Genomic DNA, 14,746 nt, shown 5'->3' with positions numbered 1-14,746 from the left:
TGGCACTTCACAACAACACAGAAGCTCAAGGCACCGTGGTGGTGCTGCGGGTTTGGCGCTGGGCTGCACACCATGAGGTTGCTCCCCAAGAGAGAGATGAGGCTGTCTCAGAAGCCCTAAAGGGCGGTTCGTGTCTGCCCTACACAGGTGACTCGGTGTCGGAATCAGCTCGGGGCAGCGGTGCGTTCCAGTGGTTCTGTGTCTCCTGGTGCTCCCCCCAGCTGGGTGAGGCCCCTCTGAGCACACTCCCAGCACCCAGTATATCGATTTAATCTTCTCCCAGGACTTCCTGCTGCCTAGCTCTTCACTGCCCGCTGGGGGCTCCCCTCACCTCTCTGTCGACCCCCCTACTTCCCGCTCCTATGCCTTAGGCTGCTTTGGTTTGCTGTCAGTTTGGGCAGAGCAAATCCTCCCATGATTCCTGAGGAAAGGAGGGCAACAGAGGTCATTTCTTGCCATCTTGGGTGTCTAAAAGTCTTCATTTCACCTTGTGCTTAAATGTCCGCCAGACTGGGTCAGAACTCTGACACCGGTACTCCACCCCCGCCTGGCTGCCAGGCTCGGGCTGGAGACGTGAGATGCTGGTCCCTTGTGTGCCCTCTACGGAAGTCTGTGGAACCTTCTCTTGGTTCCAGTGTTCTGCAGTGTCTTGGGGTGGATGCTCAGTGCTCCTTCTAGACTAGGAACTCATGCCCCTCAATTCACAGACATCAGATCGGTGTTTTCCTTTCTAACGAGGCATCTGCACCCCTCCATTTTCAGATGTCATATTATTACTTTTCTGTCTTCTGTTTGCTCTGTTCTCTTTTTCTGGACTCAGAAACTCTGACTTTCTCATTGTGTGGACTTTTGCCTTCTACATCTTTGCCTGTTTGCTTTTCAAACCCAAAGTCTCACGTATTTATTCGTCAGTCTCTGATGTGGACACATAGAAATAAGGGAAAACCCAGAGGTTTTCCAATATGTGCTCAGTTTTTCAGACTCTGGTGAAATCTGCATCTGGATCAGGTAGAATGTGAGTGAAGTTGATATGGTAGAACACTGCTGGTAAGTTGTGAGTGTTGCTTGTGGGACTCCCTGTAGCCCCAGATTGATTCTTCTCCCCTAGCTCTTCGTGGAGTTGTACCTGATGTCACCAGTTTTTGTTTGAATCCTTTGGGGAATGGGACAGTTCCACTTTTGTTTCTTGGCCAGGAATCTCTTGATCCTGGAAGTCTTACGAAACGACATAGTGAGGGTGGAAGGCAGCAGCCACACTCACACAGTGGTGGAGAAAGGGAGACTACCTCTGTTTCTCTTTTGTTCTTGCAGGAATATTTCCTCAACCTCTGGGCCTCCTAATGAGTTCTTTATTTCTCCTGTTACTTTCCTTTCTAAGAGCTTAATTTTAATCTCTGAACATTCCTCCTGGTAGCAATCTGTACTTATATTCACAAGCACAGGATCATTCTTCTAGCTCTGAGGTTTTGATACTCACTTTCCTAGTATTTTCTGCCCCCTTCGAAACCTCGATTTCCTCCAAGTTCACGTTCCCCCTTCTGCCTTTCATAGAGAGGTGGTCCTGGGGTGCTGGGCAGTATCTACCATCTCAGACACACCCAGCAGTTTACCAGGACCACTTGGGCCCCGGGAGCCCATCACCTTTTCTTTTATTTTTTTAAGTTTTTATTGTGAATTGAGTGATAATTTACATGGGAGAACATCGGTTTTACACTCTTCGTTTCCTTGCAATGATTACAGTCCCCTCCGAGCATCATCTTTCAACAGCATTTGCTTCTATTCCCTCTGTTTTTTGGGAGGATGTACACAAAAACACTCAGGAATATATAATCATTTAAACAACCAAAAGGCACATTCTGCAAACCTGCCTCCTGACCACCAACACCCAGTCCCTCTCTTCCCATGAGTCTAGAGTCCTCGGCTGCTCCCTCTCTCCATGTCCTCATCTCCGCTTCCATCTCTGATGTTGCCACTTCTCTGGATAGGGTCCCGCATTCCGCTCATGCTCTTCTCCCTTGATGGTTCTAGGGTCCTCTGTTCCTGGACTGTAAGATTAATTACTCGTTCCCTTTAATTATAAAACTTCTACCTTTACAGTTGTGACCATTGAAATTAGTCATGATAACAATTACTATTGAATCATAAGAATCTTATCCCCATCTCCTTTCACCAAGACCCGTCTAGACAAAATAAAAACTGTTCAGTGAGAATCCTACCTTCCCCTACACACTCTGAAATTAAACTCCTTCTTGAAAACTTGTAAGCCAGTCACTTCCTGGCTTTATAGCCCCTCCATTTTAGGTAGCCAATGTCGGGGTTGCCCATCCATATCAACCCTGCATACAGAGGGGATGGGATGAAGACTCCTTCCCTCTCCATGGTATTTTGAGCTACTACATCCATAAGTATAGGTCAAGTTCATCTCATTGTTTCCTTTATCAAATTTTTTTATCTCCTTCTAGTCCAGTTGTGATCATCAAAGCATCGAAGCTAGTCAAATGGGTACTATCTACAAGTTTGGGCATTCTTGTACGTCTCCCCTCACTTCATATCAGCTAGACGCTCCATTCTCGGTTCTAGCCCTCTATGACTTTGTCCTTATCCATGAGCTCAGGAGTCCCCAAGTCTCACCATACTCCCGGTCAACCAGCCCTTCCTCTTCTGTCTCTCATCTCCCAGTCGACGGGAGTCTATGGAACGTGGTTGAACTCAGCCCATATCTTCATTGCTGCCTTTCCCCCACTTCCACTCACCAATAGACCAATATGGTCATCCACAAGCTTGCATGCCTGCTCATGTGATCCCTTCGCGTTTCAGTCTTGAAGAGGGGTTTTTCCTGAAGGGACTTGATTACTTGCCTTAATGGATCTGTAGCGAACACTTGCTTATCCTTATAGTGGCTAGTCAGACTGCTGGTTTTTTATTTTGATTTTTCCTGCTGGTCTTTCTTTCAAGAAATATCTTCTGTTCCTCTAGCTGCTCCAGGCTGGTCTGCTTGTCCTTTAAATTGGGACTGTCCCTCCTCAGAAGGTTCTGGATGGGGCTCAGGATTACACCTAAGGTCCTATACACTGCAAAGGCTCTGCAAGAAGCCTATTTCACTGAGCAAGTTCTAGAACCCCTTTTAGGTATTCCAATGAGTTATAGGCTGAAGATGGGCTTACAAGCTTTTAGTAATCATGTTTCCCGACATTCCTTTTTATCCCCGTCAAGTGTCTATTTTACAATAGGTAGAGCCCATCACATTTTAAAGGAGGTAAATTGTGCTGAAGGAAAGCAATGTCCAAATGAAGGAGTTGCTTATTCACAGAAAGGCATTCACTAGATAGGGCTCACTGGATTGGAAAGCCTTGTTTTAAACATTGAAGTAAGTAAGAAAAATCAATGTTGCTCCCTTCCTTTTTCAGTCCATTTTGAGAAGTTGGCTGCGATCTTTTTGTCCATTTAACGTTCAATTTGAGTCATATTTAGTAAAAGTTTTTAGTTAGTATAGGTTAGTGATAATGGCTCGTTTTCCTTCCCTGCAAGCAGGACGTCGCGCAGTCTGGGGCATGCGTCAGTGGGATCTCAGCCAGACGCCATCAGCCGATTCACCTGGTCAGAGGCTGCACAGGGCCACCACAGGCAGACGGTGACTAACTACCTCAGAAGGAAATTTGCATCTGAGCTTGAGATATGTTTTGTGATGGAAGTATTTGCTGTTTTAGAAATTCAATTTAGGCAAAAGAGTTGAGGCACATTTGGAACACCAATACAAGTAGTCCCAGGTTACGAGCATGAACTGTTTCTGTGTTTTTAAGAATTTGTAGGTCCATGGGAACAGGTGCATACGGTTCTTACTTAACCGTACTTTAATACAAGCAAAGGTTCAAAGCCTTTGCAGTGATTTAAAAGCTGCACATGCAGCAAGTGAAGTGACTGATGAAGGATTTGTTCTTGGTAGGGGTCGTTTCAAAGTAAGGGCACATACCACTAAAGCGGGGCTTCAAAGATGGCCACGCCCTGCTCAAAGATGGCGGCCAACCTCTTGCATTAAGTGGTTGTGATTCTTCACAGCCCTGTCAGTAATCCCATCGCTTCTGCTTCTGAAAGAGCTCACTACACCTCTTCTGGGTCTTTCGTTCCAAAGCCTAAACCTGTGATTTTCCCATTTTTGTTACCTTGGCACATCACCCAAATTGTAAACCTTCCAGTCTCTTCCTCTTTCTCTTTGCCATCCATGACAGAACCAGTTAAAAACTCAGCATTAACGTACAAGTAGGAGTTTTCCGTGAGTGGGACGTTGGTAACCCTGTCTATACTGAGAAGGCCTTGTCTGCCCTTTTCTTCAGCTGTCTCCTGCCATCTGTAGGGGTGGTCATTGGCATTCTTTCTTGCTCCACTGGGCCCAGAAAACAAGCCATTTCTTTCTGTCACAATCGCTCATGAAAACTGTCTTAGGGAGTAAGTCAGAATCCAGGGGTTGTGAGATGGAAACAGTGTGAAAAGATTCAAAACCTAACACTGGATCATAGGAGTATGAGAAAAGGGAGGGGGCCCTTTTTTCCTTCTTTGAGTTTGAGTAAGCTTTTTAAACTGAAAATTGAACTGTACTAAGTCATAAGGGGACAGCTCCCTGAATTTTCCCAGAATGACCACACCTACACAGCCAGCCTCTCAACCCAGAGAGCTCCTAGTAGCACCTGAAGCCCGCAGCCTCCCTCCTGTGAGCTGTTGAGGAGCTCAGAGGCTCCCAAGTGTTCACGGGAAAATGGATTGACTAGGTCTTGGAATTTACCCATGAACTTTTGAAACCCTCTCATACAGTTGTTTGCATCTGGTTTTGTTTTGTTTTGTTTTGAGCATATCATTGTGTTTGTGTAAGCTTTTATGGGGAATTGGGTATGGTTTAAACCAGTCCGTCAGTTGTACGTTCATCGATTCACACGTGTTTCATTTCTCATCGAATTGCAGTCCTCTCGACATATCATCACTTATTCCACATCCTCCCTATGTTGCCTGTTCCCAGTCCTCTTCCTTTCCCAGCCCTTCTGCACCTGGTCCTGGGGTACATGCTGCCCCTGTGATCTCAGATGGTTGGTTATTCTAAGGTGTGCTACGATTTCGGGGTTTGCTCCACATTTTTCTCCTACTCTACCCAGAACCTTCTAATGTGATCTGTCTCAGAGCAGTTGGTAGTGGTAGCCAGGCCCCATCTAATTCTTCTGCTCTCACGGTTGTGGCAACTGATGCAGAGAGTCAGTTTTTAAACTCAGTTCCGGTCTCCTCATCCATGTTAGCTGGAGAACAAGAGCGTGGATGGGGCATGCCTGCATTTCAGCCTGCACCGTTCCTGATCGCAGAATGCAGCTCAGCTCAAGCAGGGATATGGTTAAGCGTTTGGCTTTCGGAGTGCCCCCTAGCTTCAAGCCAAGTTAGAGCACACAGTGTATGGCACTTCAAGGCCTTTGGGTGGCTCTGCCAGAGAAAAGATCTAGCAGTCGGCTTCCGTCAAGATGGCAGCTTAGGGAGCCCTCTGGGGCAGTCCTGCTCTGTCACATGACTTGATGGCACCAACCCTGATGACAGCAAGCCTCAGGTACTGCCCTGAGGAAGCTATAGTACCGTGCTTGTCCACAGGTCTGCACAGGGTGCTGGTGTCCCCCCGGCCAGCAGACTGGATTGCACCTGCCTTAGTGGTCTCATCCAGCAAGGCCAATGTGCATCCCCCAGTCGATTGTGACTCATGGTGAACCCTATAAGACAGCAGAAGTGACCCATGGGGATTTCCAGGGTGCCAGGTCCTGCGGAGCAGCCAGTGGGTCTGAACTGCCAACCTTTAGTGGGCAGCTGAGCAGGTAACCACTGCGCCCCCAAGGCTCCCCTCCAAGGTATGGGGGTTAGGATTGCGACATGTACTGGGGAGGGGGCGCAGCCTATCCATAACAATGTCGTTATTGTTAAGTGCTGTGGACTCAGTTCCAACCCATAGCAGCCCTGCATAGGATTTCCTAGGCGCATCTGGTGAGCTTGAACCGCTGACCTTGTGGCTCAAACCAACTTTGCAGTCCAGCACATTAACCCACAGTACCACACCAGGACTCCATCCCTAACAGTAGGCAGGGGCAATGCAGTCCATAACACGTGTTGGTGCTAAGTGCTGTGGAGTGGGTTCCAGGGTTTCCTAGGAGCAGTGAGTGGGCGTGAACCATCGACCTTGAGGTTCGTCTAGTGCTGATCGTTCAGCACCACACCAGGACTCCTATCCATAGCGCTTGGTTGGTTATGTGCCGTTGAGTCAGTTCCGACTCAGCGACCCTGTATAGGGTTTTCAAGGCTATAAATCTTTATGGGAGCAGAAAGCCTCATCTTTCTCCCTAGGAGCGGCTGGTGGATTTGAACTGCTGACCTTGCAGTTAGCAGCCCAACACATAACCACTACGCTGCCAGAACTTCTTATCCATAACAGCAGGCACTCGGCACAGGTCAGCTGTTTGTTTTCACGTCTCACCTTCACTTCCTTGTTCAGGAAATGGATCGTGGGACACAGAAGTTTGAGTCTTTGACAATGAACCAGGCGGAGTGTCCTCCAGGAAACCCGGCTCATGGGGACGCCCCGGAAGGTGACGAGGACTTTGTGGACCCCTGGATGGTACAGACAAGCAGCGCAAAGGGCATCGACTATGACAAACTTATCGGTAGGTGGCCCCCAAGCCCCAAGAGAGGAGATTCCTTCCTTGGTGTCCACTCCAGGGCTGCTTGTAATTTGCAGTCCATCAGGCTAATTCTGGTCAAGCTCAAATGCCAAGAAAAAACAATGCATCCCAAAAGCTCTCGGCTGTGCGTTCTATTCCGGTGGTGGTGGTGGTGGTAAGTGCCGTGAAGTTGATTCTGATTCACAGTGGCCCTGTATAGGGCTTCTAGGGAGTGGCCAGTGGGTTTGAACCACTGACCTTGTGGTTAGCAGTCCAGTGCTGATCCTACAGCACCATACCAGGACTCCACTCTATCCCTAGATGATTGTTTGTAAAATAACAATATAAAACTTATTTCAAAACAGTGACCTATAGTAGACTGCTTAGTCGAAGTTTCTAGCATGTTTTGAGGAATTCAGAACTTGGAAAATGGTCTGTGGAAAGAGTCCTCATTGGCAGCATTCAAATTCCCTCTCACTGAGCAGTCACGTGTCTGTCATAGATGCAGAGATGTTGGTTCTAGATCAAAACAGCCCAACATCAACTTCAGAAGGAGGTGGGGACAAGCCATAAAGCCCTTCCTCCACGGTCCCCTGCTCAGGGAAGAACAGGTCCAGGCCTGGCTCTCAGACGAGGAAGAAACCAAACTAAAATATTTCACTTACGTCAGAGTCGTTTTCCTGGATTGAAGGATAGACCATCATGAAGGGGAAATCCGTGTGAGACTAATACAAGTTCAATGCAGCAGTTGAAGCAGATTAAAAATTATGCTTGCCAGTGTCTATAAATTATACCTTAATAAACAACTGAGTGTGTGTGTGTATTATACCTTAATAACAACAACTAAGCTTGTGTGTGTGTGCTTGTCCAAAGTTGCTGAACTAGATGCATTCTGGGTATACAAAGTATACCTTAATATAAGAACTAAGTCCTGGCACTGTATGCTAAGCACTGGACTACTAACAAGGACTGAGGTTCAAACCCGCCAACTGTTCTTTGGGAAACCTTATACGGGGTTGCTGTAAGTCAGAGCAGACTCGACCGTGGTTAGCAACAACAATGTGTGTGTGTGTGTGTGTGTGTGTGTGTGTGTGTGTGTGTGTGTGTGTACGCATGCACGCGTGCATGAGTTGTTATCCAAAGTGGCTGAGCTAGGTTACATACAGGCGTGTGGGCACCAGAGTCCTGTCCCCGGCTTGGCAGGGCTGCTTCTGTGGTGGTCCTCTGGCTTGCTGACTGTGCTCGGTGGCCAGAGTGTGGATGGACCAGCAGCAGAGGCCTGTGAGGTCTGGGTTTGTCCACACTGGGCCTGGGACACTAGTGTGTCCACTTCGTATCAGTAATATTTGCTCAGCAGATTACCTGCCCTACAGAAGCCATCATTTCTCTTTTCTGTTTTTTCCCCTCCAGTCCGGTTCGGAAGCAGCAAAATTGACAAAGAGCTGGTAAACCGCATAGAGCGCGCCATTGGCCAGAAGCCCCACCGCTTCCTGCGCAGGGGTATCTTCTTCTCCCACAGGTCAGCAAGCTCCTCAGTGTCTCACCACCCCCTCAGCCCCTTTATCCTCATCCCACAGCTCTCCTCCCCCACTTCCTTCCACCTCCTTCCACCTCCTCCCATCTCCCCTTCCTCCTCTCACCATCTCCCCTACCTCCTCCCACATACCCTCAGCCCCTCCCCTTACACCTTCACCTCCTCCCACACCCAGCCCGCTCCCCTCACCCCTCCTTCAACCCCTTCTTCAACTCCTCCAAAACCACCTCACCTCTTCCCACCGCCACCTCTGCCTGCTTTGAGTGCAAACATTGTTGGGGGGCCTCCTGTTTCCAAAGCGATAGTGCTGGTGGTTGTCAGAAATTGGGACCCACCTCCCACTGGTTAGTAGCTCACATGGGTTCACTGCCGCCCTTCCCCACTGGCCCTTGTGTTTTCATTTATAAACTGCTCGCCTGGGTTCCTAACAGATGAACTTTGTGCCAGACTGCATGCTGTAAAGTGCAACAAGATTGCTGCCCTAGTTGAGCCTTTCCCACAGAGTAAACAGTAGGCTTCCTGAAATTATGCAACCCTCTTCCTCTTATTGTCTTGATCTATGCAAATAGTATCAAAAGAGAAACTAACAGAGTATACACAGCTCAACGTCCCTGCCTTGGACCATCAATTTCATGCCGATAAGATCAGAAAAAACAGGCAGGTTCCCCAAATGTTCCTGCTGCTCCCAGGAGCCTTTACCCAGGGTCGGGCCGGCCGTTAACGATAACTCCTTTCATGAATTTATGGGCTGAGAAAAGGCCGTTCTTTTCCAGTCTCACTCTCCGATCACAGGAGAGCAGCCTCCGTAGAACTTGGCAATTGACCTAAACGCTTCCAATCCCACCTGCAGGGCCCCCTGGTCCACGGGGCAGAGTGTCAGTCAAGGCTGCCGTCTTACTGACATAGAAGCCACATGCATTTATTTACAAAGTTGTTCAACCATCACTGCTGTCTCGTTTGCAGCACCCCCAAAAAAACCTCATACCCTGAACAGTGGTTCCCTATTTCCCCCTGGCCACCACAGCTCTGCCTCTGTGGGTTTGCCTGTTCTGAGCCTTTCTTATAAATAGAATCATGTAACTTGTGGTTTGGCTTCTCTCATTTAGCATAAAGTTTTCCAGGTTCATCCATGCTGTCAGAGGTATCAGAACTGTATTCCTATTTATGTATAAATAGCAGGAGCGCATTAGCTCTGTAGGATAAGCACTCGACTGCTAACCTCAAGGTTGGTGGTTCAAACCTACCAAACGCTCCGCAGGAGAACGATGGGGCGCTCTGTTCCCGTAAAAATCTACAACCTCAAAAACCTTATACTAGGTCACTATGAGTCGAAACTGACTCAAAGGCACTTTACAACAATGTCTAAGACTCTCTTCTATGGCTGGACTGCATTGTGTTTATTCAGTCATCACCTGATGAGCAGTTTGAGTTCTTTCTATCTTTTGACGATTAGAATAATGCTACTGTGAACATTCATGTACAACTTTATGTGTGAATGTCTGTTTTCCATGCTTCTGGGTGTCTAACTAGAAGTCATACAGCAGCTCTGTGTTTTAATTTGTAGAACTGCTGAACTGTTTCCCATAGCAGCTGAGATGGTCCCACATCAGTGATCGTTGGGGGGGTTTAAAGGAGATTCTATATGACTATCAAAGGAGGCTTGGTGGTGCTGTGGTTAATCACTCGGCTGCTAACCAAAAGGTTGGCACTTGGCACCCACCAGCTGCTTCATGGGACAAAGATATGGTAATCTGCTTCTATAAGATTTGTTGGTAAGTGCCTTCAAGCCGGTTCCAACTCATAGCAAGCCTGTGTCGGGTTTCCAAGACGCACCTGCTAAGTTTGACCCTCAGATATTGTGAGTCAAACTGCCCTTGTGATCTAGTCCTTCTCCAGCAGCACACCAGGACTCCATAAAAACGAAATCCTCAGAAACCCGGTGAGGCAGGGTTAGGGTCGCTGTGAGTTGCAATCGACTGGGCGTTCAGCTAGAAATGGCTGGTGGGCTCCCTCACTAGCTGAGTGCATCCCGCTGGAAACCATCCTCTGAGTACCAGTTCAGGATCGGTGCCTCAGGAAATTCCTGCGCACGATCCAGGAGCACCTTGTCTCCCAGACACAGCTCACGTTCATATTTTGTTTTTGTTGTGTGCCATCATGTCAGTTCCAACTCACAGCGACCCTGTAGAAGGTCCCCGAGGCTGTAAATCTGTACAGGAGCAGAAGGCCTCATTTTTTTCCCTCTAAGCGGCTGGTTTGACCTGCCGATCTTATGTTAGTGTTGATCCTTGATAATTTTCTGGGAAGATCACTCGATTTCCTTTCCTCCTTTTTCCTCTAGGGATATGAATCAAGTTCTTGATGCCTATGAAAATAAGAAACCCTTTTATCTGTACACGGGCAGGGGCCCCTCTTCTGAAGCAATGCATGTCGGTCATCTCATCCCGTTCATCTTCACGAAGTGAGTAGCATTCTCATGTTGTTGGCAAGAGCCGTGTTGAGAAAGTCCTGCTGTGGAGTTGCCTGTCAGCCAAAGCATGAGGGCGGTGGTGCCTCCTAGCTCGTGCTCACCAAGTCCTGGCACACTAGCGGAATGGCCTGCAGTGGGTGGAGGAAGACCTGCCCCTCGTCTCCCCTGGTCCCTGCCCAGGAGACTGGAGGCCCATCACTGCTCTGAGCCGAGGTTTCAGCATCTGTCCAATGGGAGCCATCATGGTACCAGCTTCGTAGAGCTGTTGTCAGGCTAGCTGGGAGTCTGGCCTCGGGGCCTTATCCTCACTGGTCTCAGATCCACAGCGCAGCGAGGTCACAGCGTCTGTCAGCATATGGAAGTTTTAACCCAGGTTGCTCAGTAGGAGCTGTGTTTTCTGATACAAGCTAGCCTTCTTCTGCAAGGGAAGAAGAAACATTCAGTTTGTCCTCGCCCACGTCTCAGGTGGCTGCAGGACGTGTTCAACGTACCGCTGGTCATCCAGATGACGGACGACGAGAAGTACCTGTGGAAGGACCTGACCCTGGAGCAGGCCCACGGCTATGCCGTAGAGAACGCCAAGGACATCATCGCCTGCGGCTTCGACATCAAGAAGACCTTCATATTCTCCGACCTTGACTACATGGGGTAAGAGCTGCCTTTGGGGCGGTGGTGGTGTGCCACTGAGTCGATTCCGACTCAGAGCCACCCTGCAAAGGGTTTCTGAGGCTGCACATCTTTATAGGAGCAGAAAGTCTCATCTTTGTCCTGTGGAGCAACTGGTGGATTCAAACTGCTGACCTTGCAGTTGGCAGTCCAGCTTGTCATCCACTGTGTTACCAAGGCGCCTTGCTTTTGGCATAAACAGACCCAATTGTCAGGTGGTCAGGGCCCACAGCTGCATTTGATGCATTCTTGACTTCAACACCACGACCTAGGTGGTTTGATCTTGAAAACACTCTGACCCTGGCATGGACGGCAGGAAGGCACCCAACCAGAACCCGGACACTTTACTTCCGGCCTCAGCTCTGCCCGAGTCGGCTTTTCTTCCTTAGGCAGGTGTCTTACTGTCTCAGGGAGTGCCACTCAGTGAAGGCAGGATGGCAGAGGGCTGGTCTAGGCTCCGTTGGTTCAACTCTTGGCTCTGCCACTTACTGACCCTGAAACTCAGGGAAATGAGTCAGCTCCCTTCAGCCCATTTCTATCTCATTTCTGTCCACTCATTCAGCAAATGTCTACTGAGATCCTTTTGTTATGAGTCATCGAGTTGGTTCTGACACACAGTGACCCTGTATAGGGTTTCTGAGCCCCAGACCTGCATCAAATGCGCTCCGAGGAACGCAGCCTGTGTGCTCCGTAAATTGCCATTGAGTTGACACAACTTACAGTGGAAATGTGTTCAGACGATTTTTGATAGCTGATTTTTCAGAAATAGATGACTGCCCAGGCCTTTCTTTGGTGGACTCAGGCCTCCAGACTTTGGCTGAGCAGTCCTTTGTGCTCCACCTTCTGGATTCCCCATGCGCGTCAGCTGTCTAAAGCGGTCTTCCCGCTTGTCCGCCCCTGGCCTAGTGCTGTGCAGGGCCAGCTGACAGTGAGAGCGGAAGTGGATCCTATGGTCCCACAGTCCCTACCCTGGGCTTCAAAGGTGGATGGTCTCCATGGGGGCGAACTGGGAACTCAGCTGTGATTACTGGGCCGCCCCCAGGTGTGTCTGGTGACCCGTGGCAGCGGCCTCAGGCATGGATCCTGGCGTTGCCGGCTGCCCCCACCACCACCACCACACTGCGCCTGGGCAGACTGTGACTCTGGCTTTTCCTGCAGGATGAGCCCAGGCTTCTACAGGAACGTGGTGAAGATTCAGAAACATGTGACATTCAACCAGGTGAAAGGCATCTTTGGCTTCACCGACAGCGACTGCATTGGTAAGAGAGTCCAGGGCTGCTACTGCGGGGGCTCCCCTGGGCCCCTCACAAGGGCTAAGCTCAGGGGGGAGAGACGAGCATGGCTGAGACTCAGAACAGAGTCTTCTGTGGAGCCGCCACTGGGTTCAGACTGCCTACTCCCCATCAGTAGGCAAGCGCTGAACCATTGTCCACCAGGGCCTCTGACCCAATGGTGAGAGAGCCGTTAAATAAAATACAGTACAACTGCGTTTTGCATGAAGGTAAAGATCAGTGTTACAAAGTGGGAAAGTACTGAATCTGATTCTAATCACAGCACAAAGACATGGGGAAAAGGAAGCTCGGGAGAAACTGCATAAAAAGGAATTCAAATGGGCTCTTATCTTTAATGGAATGCCCCAGACTGCAAAGCCCTTTGAACTGTAAGGTCAGCCTTTCAAGCTCACCAGCTGCTCCTCGGAAACCCTGTACGGGATTGTTATGGGTCAGAACCGACTAGGCAGCACTTAACAACACCAACAACTTTTAGAATGGGGGAACCCTTTTGATGGTGTTGCTGTAACTGGAGTTCCAGGAATTGTGGTCCGGCACACTAACTGTCCTGACGGTGTTGCAGGGCCCGGCAGCATTTGGTTCTGTTGTGTAAGGTTACCACGATTCAGGCTGGCTCTGTGGCACCCGACAGCCACCGTCACTGTCCCCAGGTGATGAAATGCATTGCTGCTGGTTTCGGGTGTGAAGACCCTCTTTTCTCTCTCTCAGGGAAGATCAGCTTTCCTGCCATCCAGGCCGCCCCCTCCTTCAGCAACTCCTTCCCACAGATCTTCAAGGACAGGACCGACATTCAGTGCCTCATCCCCTGTGCCATTGACCAGGTCAGCCCCTCCCCGGGGGCAGGTCAGGGGGAGGTTGGGTCCAGGGAGGACACTGCTCACAGGAAGTGGTGTGTTTCCCTCAAGAGCTGTCTGCTCATGGCTATCCTCTGGCTCCCCAGGATCCTTACTTCAGAATGACCAGAGACGTGGCCCCCAGGATCGGCTACCCGAAGCCCGCCCTGCTGCACTCCACCTTCTTCCCCGCTCTGCAGGGGGCCCAGACCAAAATGAGCGCCAGCGACCCCAACTCCTCCATCTTCCTCACAGATTCTGCCAAGCAGATCAAGAGCAAGGTGAGTGCTGCCCCGCGGAGTGAGGGACGTCCCGACAGACAGACAGGCAGACAGACAGAGACACACTCACACACACACTCATGCTCACAAATACACACAAACTCTCATAGACACATGCTCATATTCACACACAGGCACACGCTCACATAAACACTCACGTACACACTCAATAAGACACACACTCACACATAAGCCCTGGCTCACATACACACACGGGCTCACACACATACATTCACATGCTGACACCCAGACACACTCACACAGACGTATTTCTGCACAGGCACACGCTCACGGAGACTCACACATACAAAATGCACACATGAGCATGCACACACATTCCCACACATGTCCCCACACACACTTGGGTGCTCACAGATGCACCCACACTTACAGACAGGCCTCCTCCTCCCAGCAGGCACTATCATGGGTGCAAGGTAACAAGCTCCCTCCCTAACTGTCCCCACCTGTCCCCAGAGAGCAGGCGAATTTGTTTTGTTGGTGTCCTTTCATTCGATAACATTTTGTAGTTTTTCTCTTTTATAATTTCTTGGCTTTTCATACCTACTCATTTTCTGGAAGCGTGTCACAGCGGTTGCTATGTGGTTCGGGTTGACGTGAGGGGTGTGAAAGCAAAGGCGCTGGACCATTTTGGAGCAGCTGGTGTGTTTCAGGCACCCGTGTCCACTCTCCTTGTGGGAGGTAGCGGGGCACCAGCCTGCATGCAGCGCGTACTCAGTAGAGGTTTGTCACCAAAGCCACTAAGAACAGAGGTCGGTGTGGCCCCTCATGTCTCCCACGCTGCCGACATTGCATTTGTACCGTGTGTGTGTGTTTGACAGCAGGAGTGACGGGGACTGTGTGTGAGCCTGTACCAACTCTGACTTTCTGGAAAGTCCCACTCTAGTTCTCGTGGACAGCAGGAAACATGTGTCCTGTCACAACTTTCCTGCCATCTACTTCTTTTTTTTTGACTTCTTTATCTTTTTTTTTTTTTTT

General features: G+C 49.5%; 1 protein-coding gene across 1 annotated transcript in view; it reads left to right on the top strand.

The window, feature by feature from the left end:
- The window catches only part of WARS (tryptophanyl-tRNA synthetase), a 21,697-nt gene that overhangs the window by 699 nt on the left and 6,252 nt on the right, over positions 1-14,746 (top strand). The window contains exons 2-9 of the mRNA XM_006839610.1: positions 148-225; positions 6,509-6,677; positions 8,085-8,193; positions 10,550-10,669; positions 11,144-11,326; positions 12,503-12,603; positions 13,345-13,457; positions 13,577-13,756. Coding sequence (XP_006839673.1) covers positions 148-225; positions 6,509-6,677; positions 8,085-8,193; positions 10,550-10,669; positions 11,144-11,326; positions 12,503-12,603; positions 13,345-13,457; positions 13,577-13,756 — 1,053 coding nt within the window. The remainder of the gene's footprint in view (positions 1-147; positions 226-6,508; positions 6,678-8,084; positions 8,194-10,549; positions 10,670-11,143; positions 11,327-12,502; positions 12,604-13,344; positions 13,458-13,576; positions 13,757-14,746) is intronic.

The sequence above is a fragment of the Chrysochloris asiatica genome, unplaced genomic scaffold (genome assembly GCF_000296735.1).
Source record: "Chrysochloris asiatica unplaced genomic scaffold, ChrAsi1.0 scaffold00025, whole genome shotgun sequence".
Lineage (NCBI taxonomy): Eukaryota > Metazoa > Chordata > Mammalia > Afrosoricida > Chrysochloridae > Chrysochloris > Chrysochloris asiatica.
The sequence above is the reverse complement of the archived record's forward strand: the minus strand, read 5'-3'. Positions and strand labels throughout refer to the sequence as shown.